General features: G+C 37.7%; 2 protein-coding genes across 2 annotated transcripts; both read left to right on the forward strand.

The window, feature by feature from the left end:
- The first annotated feature begins 3,275 nt into the window (after positions 1-3,275).
- serpinb1 (serpin peptidase inhibitor, clade B (ovalbumin), member 1) lies at positions 3,276-7,188 on the forward strand. Its single transcript, XM_079244509.1, has 7 exons — positions 3,276-3,393; positions 3,641-3,829; positions 5,652-5,789; positions 5,877-5,994; positions 6,094-6,236; positions 6,333-6,500; positions 6,625-7,188. The coding sequence occupies exons 2-7, from the start codon at positions 3,662-3,664 to the stop codon at positions 7,030-7,032; spliced, it is 1,143 nt and encodes a 380-aa protein (XP_079100635.1). The 5' UTR covers positions 3,276-3,393; positions 3,641-3,661; the 3' UTR covers positions 7,033-7,188.
- Positions 7,189-8,451: 1,263 nt separating this feature from the next.
- Positions 8,452-13,293, forward strand: LOC306759188 (GDP-L-fucose synthase-like). The gene is made up of 10 exons (XM_079244736.1): positions 8,452-8,478; positions 9,876-10,033; positions 10,125-10,239; positions 10,350-10,478; positions 10,574-10,647; positions 10,728-10,861; positions 11,159-11,290; positions 11,372-11,451; positions 12,296-12,395; positions 12,481-13,293. Exons 2-10 carry the CDS (start codon positions 9,876-9,878, stop codon positions 12,534-12,536), a joined length of 978 nt encoding a protein of 325 aa, XP_079100862.1. The 5' UTR covers positions 8,452-8,478; the 3' UTR covers positions 12,537-13,293.
- The last annotated feature ends 62 nt before the right edge of the window (positions 13,294-13,355 follow it).

Below are 13,355 nucleotides of genomic sequence, written 5' to 3' on the forward strand. Positions count from 1 at the left end.
CCTTCTAAATATATCTAAATAAGAAGGGTAAGTGCAGACACGTCTATGTCCTGCTGGTAACAATCATGCAGCTTTATTTTTTATTTCATTCATTCATTCATTCTTTTTTTTTTTTTTTTTTTTTACATGCTGGTTTTGTTAACAACTTTATAATATTTTATGTAGATGCTGTATACAGGTATTATCAGCTCATTAACGGGTGTTATAATAACATCCATTAATGGCACTGTTATTATCACTTTAATAATGAGAGTGATAATAGCGTCTAATGCAAGTCAGAATGAAGAGTGGACTTTTCCAAACTTTGTTTAAGTGTCGTTTTGGCTCCCTCTAGTGGAAAATTAAAAATATTTCCAAATGAATGTGTAGTATGCTCTAAAAAAGATCCAACTCAGGTCCTCAAGGGCCGGTGTTCTGCACGAAATGTAAATTGGGTTCCTTATTTTTTTGTATTTTCCAATTAAAACTAAAATAAAAATTCAGGAGGCAACCCCTTTCTGCTGCATGGAATTAATCTTATTTTTGGGGTTTTCTTGGTTGCATCATGTTTTATGTTGCCTGTTCACTGTGTGGAGCAAATCTATTGGGCAAGACCTTGAAACAATGTGTTTGGCAAGTTTCTCATACTTTGTTGTGCTTTTATTTGTTATTTCTTGAAGACTTAAGTCTTTATTTGGTTTTGGCATAATTAGCATCACTGACAAATGACAATGTTCACAGCTCATCAGCTTAGAAAAACACCCATTTCCAAATTGAACCATTACTACAAAAATGGTTAGAGGAGCAAAGAGCGATAGGTTGCCATTTATCCTCACTGTTTAAAGGTTGTGGTAGTCACCGTGGCAACGTAAACCACTGTGGATGGGTGGAGACGAGATGTAATCTCTGTGATTAATCAGACACACCTTGGTTTTGAAATGCACCATATGAGCAAACTCTGCTCTCTTTTGACAAACAATGGCCTTATTTAATCTTCAAGTATTCTGCAGCGCTGTAATAAAAACAAAATAATCATCTGATCACAAGTACAAAAGTTATATGTGAAATCTGTATCACCAGAAAAATTGCCTCAAAACCAGCCAAAAAAGTCATGGACATTAAAAAAAAAAAAACAAAAAAAAAAAACTTATTTACTTATTTTGGAATCTAAAGCTTTATTTGGCCTTTTAGCTAAATTTTAAACAATAATTAACAAATATTGATTTTTTTTTTGTATGAGCTTCATTCAGGTTTCCTCTTTTATTTTGTAATTTCTCTCCATTTAGTTTCCTTGTGTCTTATTTCCTGTTTTGCCGACCGTTCATTAATTCACCTGATTTAATTTAGTCCATTCTATTCACCTGTGTCTTGTTCTGTATCTGTGTGTACTACTTGGTTTCAGTCCCATTTGCCAGTTTGTCTGTAGTTATTCCCTGTCTTCCTCAATTAATAAAATACAATCCTCTGCAGTTTCTCCTGCATTTAGATCCACTTCAGTGCTTCACGACAGACGCTGAAGCCTATCCCAGCAGGGTTAAGACAGGTTCACGGTGTCATTTACAACTTCAACCTCTAGAATAAATTATGGACATTGATTTGTGATTACATAAAGCCCTTTTAACAATGAGCTGGAAGAATGATGATCTCCTGCAACAATTAGCTTTCTGGAATATGGTGAGACAACATAAACACTTTCATAAAACACCTGTCTCATTTTATGTTTAGGCAGTAACATTAGTTGATTGGGGTTAGAAATACAAAAAAATGCTTCAGAACTAAAATGCTTTCCTTGTACAATGACACTACTACAGTTTCTTAATCTTTGAAAGTAATTATTGGTCATCATTGCCTGTATGAGCAAAAAACCTACAAAGTTATTTGTAGGAGGTAAAAAAAAAGTCATTTTTTCAAAGCAATATCCAGCTCTTTCAGTAAAGTGATGTACATTATCAGATGGTACATGTCACAGCAACATCTGTATGAATGAATGGCACACAGCTTTACATTCCCATCATGCATCCTGGTGCCATGTCTTCCTCACCAAAGGCAGGGCAAGTTTATTTGTACAGCACCTTTCATGTACAAGGCAATTGCTTTACAAGTGCTTCACATGAAACATTAAAAGCATTACAGAAAAAAAAAGCATAAAAGAAAATACAAATAGCAAAATCACAATAAATCATGAATTATATTAAAATAGTTAAAAGCAGAATGAATTTAAAGTTACTGTGCAGATGTCATGCATAGGTGCATAAGAAAAGAAATGTTTTTAACCTGGATTTAAAAGTTTACAAAGGAAGTGGACACAGGTCAGCATGGGTGCCCCGACTTGCTGCACACATGTATGCAACAAGCTGTAATGCTTTTTTATTTTATTTATTTATTTTTTTTATTTTAGTTTTTCCTTCTTTTTTTTTACAGAGAAATGAGCTAAAATTAAGATTACATGGACCAGTTTTGGTTGCTTCACTAGTTATCTTTCCTTGGTCATGTGGTGCCCTCACTTTCCTGCTTGAGGCCGAGGTACGAACCACAACACCCCCACGCAGCCTGAAATATTCCCAACAAGTTCAAATAGGTCCATTGCACACACATCACTCCTCACTGTCACTCCTCACACATCACTCCTCCCTTTCTCATCACTGGTAACAGGATATACTTCTGCTATAATTTTAATGCTTCATCATTCATGCTTTCATCTTGATTGACCCCTGTTAGGTCCTCCAATCCAGAGACCCCAACTCTGATCATCAAGGCCCACTGTCCTGCAGACTTCCCCTGCTTCAGCACACTTTTCATTCATGCATTTGTGCAGATGCATGCACAGCTTGTTGGAGATCCATTTCATTTGAATCAGGCATGTTGCAGCAGGGAAAGATGTACCAGCAGGATGGAGGTTGGGGAAAGGTTTTACACTTCCAACATGCTCATGAGGGCAGGGAATTAAATGTGGGGACATTGTGATGACTTGGGGGGTTAAGCCCAGACTAAAGCCATCTGAAGCGGTACCTGAGCTGGCATTAGTCAGCAAAAAAAACAAAACAAAATCAGACTATTTAATTGGAGGAAAAATCAAATGAAAAAGACATAAAGCAGAGTTTGCTGTGACGCAGCAACAATTCAAGCTCTGCAAACAGCTCCAACAGCTAAACCGGTTGCATTTTTTCTTTCCTCAGTGAAAAGCCTGATGTTTTGTCCCTGTGGGTGACTTATCGCCCAGTCACGCGTTCCACCCACAAACTGGACTCCAGTCAACCCACAGTGTTCAGACTGCGAGCTTCAATGCGCGGCGGTGGTCTGGCAGGGGAAACACGCGCAGTCTTCACAGGGATCTCTGCCTCTTTCTGCCTTTTGGTTTCAGTTTCCTACACGCTGGTTTTGTGCGAGCAGATTGTTTTTCAAGCAGAGGATCAGGTTGGTCAAGACATCCAGTAAACATTGCTTTCGTGGAGACGAGCAGCACGCGCGTCGTGTTGGAAAGTTTCACTGAAATATCCCGTGGATTCAGGTGCCACGCAGGGTTTACAGCATACTGAGACTGATCCACGTGCTTTCTGTCCTTGTTTCTGCTGACAATGATTAGATTCTCCTTTGTGTCATAGTATTATGTTATGGTTTTCTAATTCAGCATGCCGGAAATGTTTTTCTCCCACATGAGCAGAAAAACTGCACATCATCAGACATGGCAGCCATCAGCAGCTCAAACACGGAGTTCGCCTTGGAGTTGTTCCGCACTTTGAGCCGAGCAGATCCTTCTGGGAACATCTTCGTGTCTCCATTAAGCATCAGCTCAGCCCTGGCGATGGTCTACCTGGGAGCTAAAGGAGACACTGCTGCTCAGATGGCAGAGGTCAGCACACAGTCACATATCACTTCATCTCCTCAGGTCCTTACCTGCCTGACCTTATGATCAAAAATATAAAACAGCGCTTCTCATACTGTGGGTTGCGACCCCGATGGGGGTCGCGAGATTATTTTAGAGCAGGTCTACTCAATTAGATATTCAGGTGGGCCAGATTGTCGAGGAAAAAAAAAAAGATCAGTCGCTAAATAAAGTAAGGGGAAATAAATAGTTAAAATGAAATAAAAATAAGACACATTTACATTTTGAAAAATAAGTAGTTTATTAGTTTTTCTATTTTAAATTCAGTCCCACATGACGAGGGCAAATGCACAAAATAAAATAATGAAGATTCCAGTCAGAGCTTTTTTTTCCCCTTAATTTTTAAAGTAAAAAGGTCACATCGAACTACACTTCTTGATCTGGTGCTTCCTCACATTATAATCTTTAAACAGCGCCACACACTCATTGAATGTAAAACTCATCGGTTTGGCACTCGAATATGATGGCAAAATAAACAAAAAATTATCAGTCCAGGCGGGCTTAAATACGCTGTTTTAGTTGTCCATTTTGCATTTTGGTGCAAACATGCTTGCTAGCGCTATTCTTACAACTTCAAAACACAACATGTGGTGGGGTTAATGTTGCTAGCCAACCAAGTGTTGCATTCATGGTCTGCATAACTGTAGGATTGTAAGCTACTTAATTAGCGTAGGAATGACTAAAGGTTCTTGATTAATAACTTTATTCTTTTACATAAGATGGACCACATAGAAGTTGTGGCCCGCGGGCCGCCATTTGAAGAGGTCTGTTTTAGAGGGTTCACCAGGCATATATATATGTATGTATGTATGTATGTATGTATATAATTTTTTTTTTTTTTTTTTTTTTTTTTTAAATGTATTTATTTATTTATTTTATTTATTTATTTTAATGGTTGCTTGTCTCTCTATGTTTGACCTGTGATGGAATGGTGACCTGTCCAGGTTGTACCCTTGTCTGATGATTGCTGGGATAGGCTCCAGCTTTCCCATGACTCTGAATTGGACTAAGCAGTTAATGAATGAATGAATGAATGAATGAATACATTTATCGAATGAATTTGGGATTTTAACTGGGGCTGTCAAAATTATACCACTGATGCAGAGTTATGCTCATGAAAACAGCACCTTAATTTTGTTTCACATTAACGTATAGACAACAAAGTTGTTCAACTTTCCATATAAAAATGTAGTATTGGCTGTTTTTGGGCATTGGTGAACCAAATCCACCAAGAACTACTTTATCTTCCTTAGTTACGAAGATTCTGACAGTTTGCCTGCCTTATATTTAGAAAATGTCTGCAAAATGACCCATTTAATATATCACACAATTAATCACTCGGTTGTGGTTAAATATGTTTGTGAACCACTGCTTTAAAACGCATAGTGACATCAGACAGTTGTCTCATTCAGGTGTGTATCTAGGCATAAACTGAAAGGTGTGTCTAGGGAGGAGTGCTGACTACATGTAGGGTCATTTGTACTTTGAACTCATTAAACACTCCTGGAACAAGATATGTATTGTTTGCTCTAAAGCGGAACCTGATAAAAGCTGGATGAAGAGTTTCACTTCATGAAACAAGCTGACCTTGAAAAGTTCAAATCCAGAAAATGTTGCTGTTTTGTTCATCTCTTATTGTGATTAATAGCCTCCAGGTTGGAGATGTGCCAGCTCCTCAGTTTATAATCAGATGATCACATTGAGTACTCAAAATACAGAAAGATTATGTGTTTTTTGGGGGAATATTTAATTATTTTCCTTTCATTATAACCTTTCACTTTCACTTCAGGCCCTCTCCTTCAAATCAAGTGAAGACATCCATGCAAATTTCCAAACTCTCAACGGCGACATCAACTCACCGTCTGCATCATACATCCTGAAACTAGCCAACCGTCTTTACGGAGAAAACACTGCCAAGTTTCTCCCTGTATGTTTTCACATTGCTTATCAAATATCCTGACTGGATTCATGTGTGCTAAGACTGATTGCTTGAGCTGTTATCTGCTCGCTGCAGAAATTCCTGGAAGCCACACTGAAATACTACCAGGCAGACTTGAAGGCAGTTGATTTTATCGGCGCTCCAGAGGCCTGCAGAGCTGAGATCAATACCTGGGTGGAGCAGCAGACAGAAAGTTAGAACATGCATCTTAATTTGTCAATCAGAGAATCACAGCTAATTTGTCCGACGGCCCTTCTGGATTATGGATAAGTATCTGTGGGTCTCCTTTCAGATAAGATCAAAGACCTGCTAAAGCCAGGAACAGTCAATGCAATGACCAGATTGGCTCTGGTCAATGCGATTTACTTCAAGGGAAACTGGATGAACCGTTTTGATGCAGCAAACACCAAAGAGATGAACTTTAAAGTCAACCAGGTGAGAACTGATACTGACGTAGGAGAAGCCCAGACAGAAGTTCATCAACTTAAATACAAATCCAGTCACCCTAATATTCTGTTTCTTCTCTGTCAGAACGAGACAAAGACAGTCCAGATGATGTACCAGATGAAGAAGCTGCCTTACAACTACATCCCTGAGCACGGTTTGCAGATCCTGGAGCTGCCGTACGTGGATGATGAGCTCAGCATGTTCGTCCTGCTGCCTGAGGAGTCCACAGACGGCTCTGACCCTCTGCTGAAGGTGTGCCTCCTCTAAGGAGTATTATTTATTTATTTATTTATTCTGTAGATGATTCCAGAAGAGCTGCTTCAGAGTTTCTTATTTATAAATATGAGCAAGAGGATCACTGTGTTCTTTGTTGCAGCTGGAGATGGAGCTGACGCAGGAGAGGGTGAATGAATGGACCACCAGAGATAACATGGACACCCAGTCAGAAGTCTTGGTCCATCTGCCAAAGTTCAAGCTGGAGGAAGACTATGAGCTGAACGAGCCTCTGGTTCAGATGGGCATGGCGGACGTGTTTAGTGCAGCCAAGGCTAATCTGTCCGGAATGAATGGCGAGGGGGGACTCTTCTTGTCTACTGTGGCCCATAAGGCCTTTGTGGAGGTGAATGAAGAGGGCACAGAAGCAGCTGCAGCCACAGCTGGCATGGTAGCTTTCTGCATGTTGAGGGAGGAGCACTTCACTGCAGATCACCCCTTCCTCTTCTTCATCAGGCACAATAAGACCAAGTCCATCCTCTTCCTCGGCAGGTTCTCTTCTCCTCAGTAGAAGGAACCAGAGAGGAAGATGACAAACCAATTGAAATAACATTAAATTAGGAAATAATCCTAAACAATGCGTGAATAAATAAAGCCTTTCGTCCCTGTTATGCCATGTTAATTAAAAAAAGCTCTGTATCTTTGACTGCTCATGCACTGATATAATACTGACTACTATTCCAATAAACACTGAAACGTTTCCTGAGTTTTGATTGAGTTAATATTTGGGTCTTTGTGTTAATATTGACTAAAAGAATGTCATATTCCAGAGAAAATACAAATATTACAGTGATTTAAAATACTTTCAACGTGTTTCATTCTGTTTTTCATTAGTATTCTTTTCATGTTTTAAATACTTTGTGAAATACCTAAACTAATACGGAAAAATGCAAAGCTCTCTTGCAGCATTCAGCTAACATAATTAAACAGGAGGAAACATTACTTCCAAATGATAAGCAGCTAAATGAATGGAAACTGAGGTTGTTTACTCAACGACTTTGCCCAAGTTGAACTGACAGCTGCTGCATTTCTTCTTGTGTCCACTGGATGGCGTAAAAATCAATAGTTGTTAATTTAGGCATTTCAAGTTTATTATAAAATTATAATTTTTGTCTTTCATCAGAAAGAGAACCATAGTTGTGATTAGATTTTATTTTCCTTTTTATTTATTTTTTGTGGGGGCCTTTAAAAAATCTTTAGATTTGAGAAAATAATGAACTGACTGTTACAAGTACTCATATAATATAAAACTGAAGCAAAATTTTGTAAAAACAAGCCAATGATATTTCTAGCAACATTGTTTTATGAAGGGTTATCATGCATTGTGTGGTTTTAATCACTGCTGCACAAAAATCACTTTAACCCTAAACCCAAGATTTTATCACTGCTGTTCGTTTGATTGCACATTAAAAACATCTGCTGGTTTTATGACGTTTACACTCACTTCATAAATGTAAAAATGTAAACCGTCTTAACAACAAAAATCAACCATACAGGCAGTTGATGGGGCGAGAAAATTAAAGGTAACATTGACTAATCCAGTGTTTTTCAACCACTGTGCCGTGGTACACTATTGAGAGATTATCAGTCAAGATAAAAAAAAAAAATCCTTCTTGTGTTTAACTGATTTCTATTCAAGAGGCTTTGACAAGATGGACTTTGTATTGTTAATGTGGACTTTAAAAAGAAAAAAAAAGACATTTTTTTGTGGTGTGCCTTGTGGTTTTTTTTTTAATGAAAAAAAGTGTGCCTTGCCTCAAAAAAGGTTGAAAAACACAGGACTAATCAAAAAAATTTGGGCTAACGCGAAGTTAAACCAGACCGTATATAAAAAGTTAAACATAAACCAAAGTTTATTTTGAAAACGCATTACCGGAAATTGAGTTTCACGTTCAGCATTTCTTCTTGACGTCGGCTAATCACTTCCGGTCTGAACGCTGCTTAAAGAGGAACGCCAGTAAGAAACTGCTGCTTTAAATGATAATTTAACTCTCTGGAAGCGCAGATTGTGGCATTACACGTGGGGAAGCTAAACTACATGTGATTTGATTTATATTTATGTATTTTTCCAGCCTTATTAACGTAAAATTCGCCGATAAAAGTTAATTTGACAGCGTATACCTGCTAGCAGGAGCAAACTTTGGCTCATGAGGGAAGGTCGACAGACTGTTTTTACTGATCTTTTTCCATTAAAAGCATGAACCTGCTCATGGTTGTGAGTAGTGTGGGTGGTAATAGCAAGTTAGAAGACTTGAAATGGGCTTGTAACTTGAAAATCTAGACTTTTATAAGTTTTATAGCTTGTAGAAATACCTTTTCACTTACCTGAGATGCTGAATGACGTGGCATTCACCTGAAAAGTAAACAGAAAGCTGCTACACCCACCTTTAAACACAGCCAGAGTAAACTATCAGGACCTGATGGTCTGTAAGTCATAATATTTCATACTAGTGGTTGTCCAATAATGATTAAGGTCATTTCATGTTTTAATGTTTTGTCTTTTTGCCATTTAGGCTTAAATCTGTATATTCATTTTGTGTTTATATTCAGTTTACATCTATTAATGTTTTTATTTCTTTGTTTTGGCTTCCAGTGTTTGGTTACTTGATACTGGATACTTTTCTTTCTTTGTATGATATCTGAATTTGAGGTTATTTTTTTCCTGTGGTATGAATGGGGTCCAAAATGAAGAACATAATAATAAAAGAACTGATCATTTTCATGCTTTAAATGTTTGTTTATTCTGAAAATTGGAGAAATGCTTTTTGTTTAATAATGTGAAATTTTCTTTTCCTTTTTTTGTTTTGGTTTTTTGCACTGTTTTCCACTGTAAATGTGTCTCACTGGAATGTATATGTCTCATGACTCCTTTCAGACAGTTTAATAGTTTTAGTAAATGCTAGGGTTGGGAAAATCGAATCGAAAAATCGGAAATTGGGATTTTTTTCTTCACAATTTACAATTTTCAAATAAATAAAATGAAAACAATTTTTATTGTTTTTTTTATTGATCTTTTGACGTGTCTTCTTGCGTTATAGCAGCAGAATGATGGTCTGGTTACTGCGTTGTTTTTTCCTCATTGAAATGAAAAAAAATGACATACAAAAAAAAGTTTTATACATTTTCTTTGTTTTTAATCTACAAAAATCAGAAATATCGGAGAATTGTGAGAATTGCAATTTAAATTGAATCAGCACCCAAAAAAATTGGAATTGAATCGGATTGGGACAAAAGCATATTGTCACACCCCTTGTAAATGCATAATGAGATCATTTCTTAATTTCCTACATAGTCATGCTGTTGTGTTGCATTATGCTTACAAGTCGTATGTTATGTGTCTTTTTGTGTTTTTAGATGAACCGCCAGGGTGACTGTGCTGCTCCAATGAAGGTTTTAGTGACAGGAGGGTCTGGTTTGGTGGGAAGGGCCATACAGCATGTAGTCAAGGAGGAGAAGAAAGCCAAGGAGGGAGAAGAATGGATATTTCTGTCCTCCAAAGATGCCAATCTCATGTGAGAACCAACCTTCTCTTAACAGTATTACATAAAAATGTTGGCACGTTTGAGCATTTGATGTGCAAATGTGATGTTTTTCCCTCCTCAGGAACATGGAGGAGACACGGGCTGTGTTTGAGAAACATCGGCCGACCCATGTCATCCATCTGGCTGCTATGGTGGGAGGACTTTTTAAAAATATGAAGTACAACCTGGACTTTTGGGTATGAAGATGCTCCTCCTGCATTGTCTCTGCTGATCATAAACAGAGAATGTGTGAGTCCAGAGTTAAGATTTGTTCTTATGATGCTGCTGATGTTCCTGTCTTCTCCAGAGGAACAACATCTACATCAATGATAACGTGCTGCAGGCAGCACATGAAGTGGGCACAGTCAAGGTCGTGTCCTGTTTATCCACCTGCATCTTTCCTGATAAAACAACGTATCCCATCGATGAGACCATGGTAAAACATACGTCTGTGCTCTGCTTCATGCTGTCGGCATGAATCCGTGAATTCATATGCAGTGATTTTACTTTTCTTAACCGTCTCTGCATTAGATCCACAACGGTCCACCTCATGAGTCCAACTTCGGTTATGCCTACGCAAAAAGGATGATTGATGTTCACAACAGGTATGTTGCCATGTTACATAAACGGATAAATATAACTGTCATTTTGTTCACGAGTTCAGCAGATTTTCCTTGTTTTACAGGGCTTATTTCCAGCAGCACGGACGTTGCTACACAGCTGTTATTCCCACGAATGTTTTCGGTCCTCATGACAACTTCAGCATAGAGGACGGCCACGTGCTGCCAGGGCTCATTCATAAAGCATACATTGCTCAAAGTAAGTCTCTCAGAATCCTCACATGGCTCAGCTTTTATCAGGTTAAAAAAGAATGAATAATTACGTGTCATTTATTTAAATGACAACTGGGACTTTTTTCTTGACAGACATATTAAAAGTATATATAAAAAAACAATGTTACCTGAAGATTAAAGGGAAAAAAGCTTTTATAAAGCATTTTAAATCTGTGGTTTACTGGACTGATGCATCTCAGTGGCGTATATAGTTGTGACTCGTGATCAGGTATTTATCCAAATGATTGACTCTTGTGAAGTTGCATATTGTTTTGTTGGTCAGAGGAGGGGAAACCGCTCACGGTTTGGGGGTCTGGCACTCCCAGACGGCAGTTCATCTACTCTTTGGACTTGGCTCGTCTCTTCCTCTGGGTCCTGAGGGAGTATCCTGAGGTTGATCCAATCATTCTGTCTGGTGAGTCGTCATGCACTGAATATCGAGTTTTTAGTGGTTTAAAGTCAGGTTTAATGATGATGCTGTGTCATTTGGTTCCAGTTGGTGAGGAAGATGAAGTGTCCATCAAAGAAGCAGCAGACACAGTTGTGGAATCACTCAACTTTAAAGGAGAAGTAGTTGTATCCTTTGAATGATGCAGGTGTTTATGTCTATTCATCTAGATTCCCTTTAGCTGCAGAAACACTGCAGCGATTCTTCCTGGGGTACGAAAAACAGTGTTTAAAAAATTTAAAAAAACTATGGAATGGAAACACATCCTGACTTGCATAAATATATAGAAGAGAAATACAGTATCTATATCACGCTACAGGACGCTAAAAACAAGTACAAACAGACTCAGAAATGGCCTTTATTTCATCAAGGCGTTAAACGCTGCATGAATATCCAGCAGTCAAGAACTCAGAGCTCATTACGGTGCAAACTCCACCAGATGCAATATCTGGTTGGCTGAATGTTCTGTATGTTCTTTCACTCTTCTTATTTATTACCACGAAATTCTACATTTTTATATGTTTTATATTTATTTTACCTCTGTTTTTTAGACCTTTATACTTTTGATATTTTGTACTTTTGTTGCACCTTATGTCTGTTTGCACATTTTCAATTTAGTTGTAATCACGCAAAATACATTCAACATATATAGCAAATACAGCGCACAACCTCTACATTATAAGGTGAATTTTTTTGTCTAAACTTTAATGCATTTCTTTCAGAATGTTAAATTAAATTTTTTGTACATTAGGAAAGGATCCAGGATAGATTACCTCAGCTTTTTAAAGCTAATTGTTGCTTTATTTCTCTTTTAGTATAAATGTGACAATGCGTGTTTGTTTACTAGTTCAGTTTTCTGAACTTTGTGTCTGCTAGCATGAAAAACATCTCTTATATTGAGACTGCTGAAGAGTAATATTTTGCTCATTTTCAAAGTTTGACAGACTTTTTTCTTGAGTCTTTGATATCCAGTATGACACCAGTAAAGCAGATGGCCAGTTCAAGAAAACAGCCAGCAATGCAAAGCTGCGCCGCTACCTGCCAGACTTCACATTCACACCCTTCAAACAAGGTGGGGTGAGCTGTGTGTGCATGCATGCCTACATTAATCACACAAGTTGGTTTGTTTTCACTGACTCTCTTGTTCTCACTTGCAGCTTTAAAAGAAACTTGTGATTGGTTTGTTGCCAACTATGACACGGCACGGAAGTAAAGCAGCAAATGAATCAAACCTGTCCGTCCAATTCGGTTAGAAGTTAAAGGTTCCTGCAGGTGGAGGGTCTGGAAGACAATCGGAGGTTCGTCTCCACCGGCAGAATGTTGATAATGAAAGATGCCAGTTTGATCCTCATGGTCACTCAGTGGTCGAATTAAACCGTTGCACTATATTTTAGTTTGGATCATTGCTGACATTTCTCTTTTGGTTAAAGGGGTAAACAAACGAAGGCATTGTGCTTATGTTTTTTTTTTTTTTTTAACTTAAATCATTAAACTAATAACCATTTGTCTTAAAATTAAGGTGGTGGCACAACTTTGTGTTCCAGCAAGCCTTTCCTGTGAAAGGTTTAGGATTTGTACATTTAAATTACTTACACTACTCACAAAAAGGTAACAAAATATAAATTTTGGCTAAGATTTTCAGAAACTGAAAGGCTAATGTATCACCATTGTGAATGAGGGGCATTCAGTTGTGTGAAGAGTGCAACTAAAAATGTGTCAAACATGTCATTTTTGACACATTTTTGAATAGGACTATTTACATTAAAGTTTCCATTGAAGCAGAGTATTTGGTTCATTCATCGTTTCAGACATTTGGTGTCAGCATGCTGTGCAATAAGAACTTAAACACTGAACATTTGTCCACATGCATTCAAATATTTAGAAAGTTTAATTTCACATGGAAACGTTATAGTACAACATGCAGATCTTTTTGTGAGTATTGTACATGTACATTATTTATGAACAGTTACATACACTGGTGGTTTGGAGCTTTTTATATTGACAAAATAAAACCTTTTATATCTGATATCCT

The sequence above is a fragment of the Telmatherina bonti genome (assembly GCF_933228915.1).
Source record: "Telmatherina bonti genome assembly, chromosome: 8".
Taxonomy (NCBI): Eukaryota; Metazoa; Chordata; class Actinopteri; order Atheriniformes; family Telmatherinidae; genus Telmatherina; species Telmatherina bonti.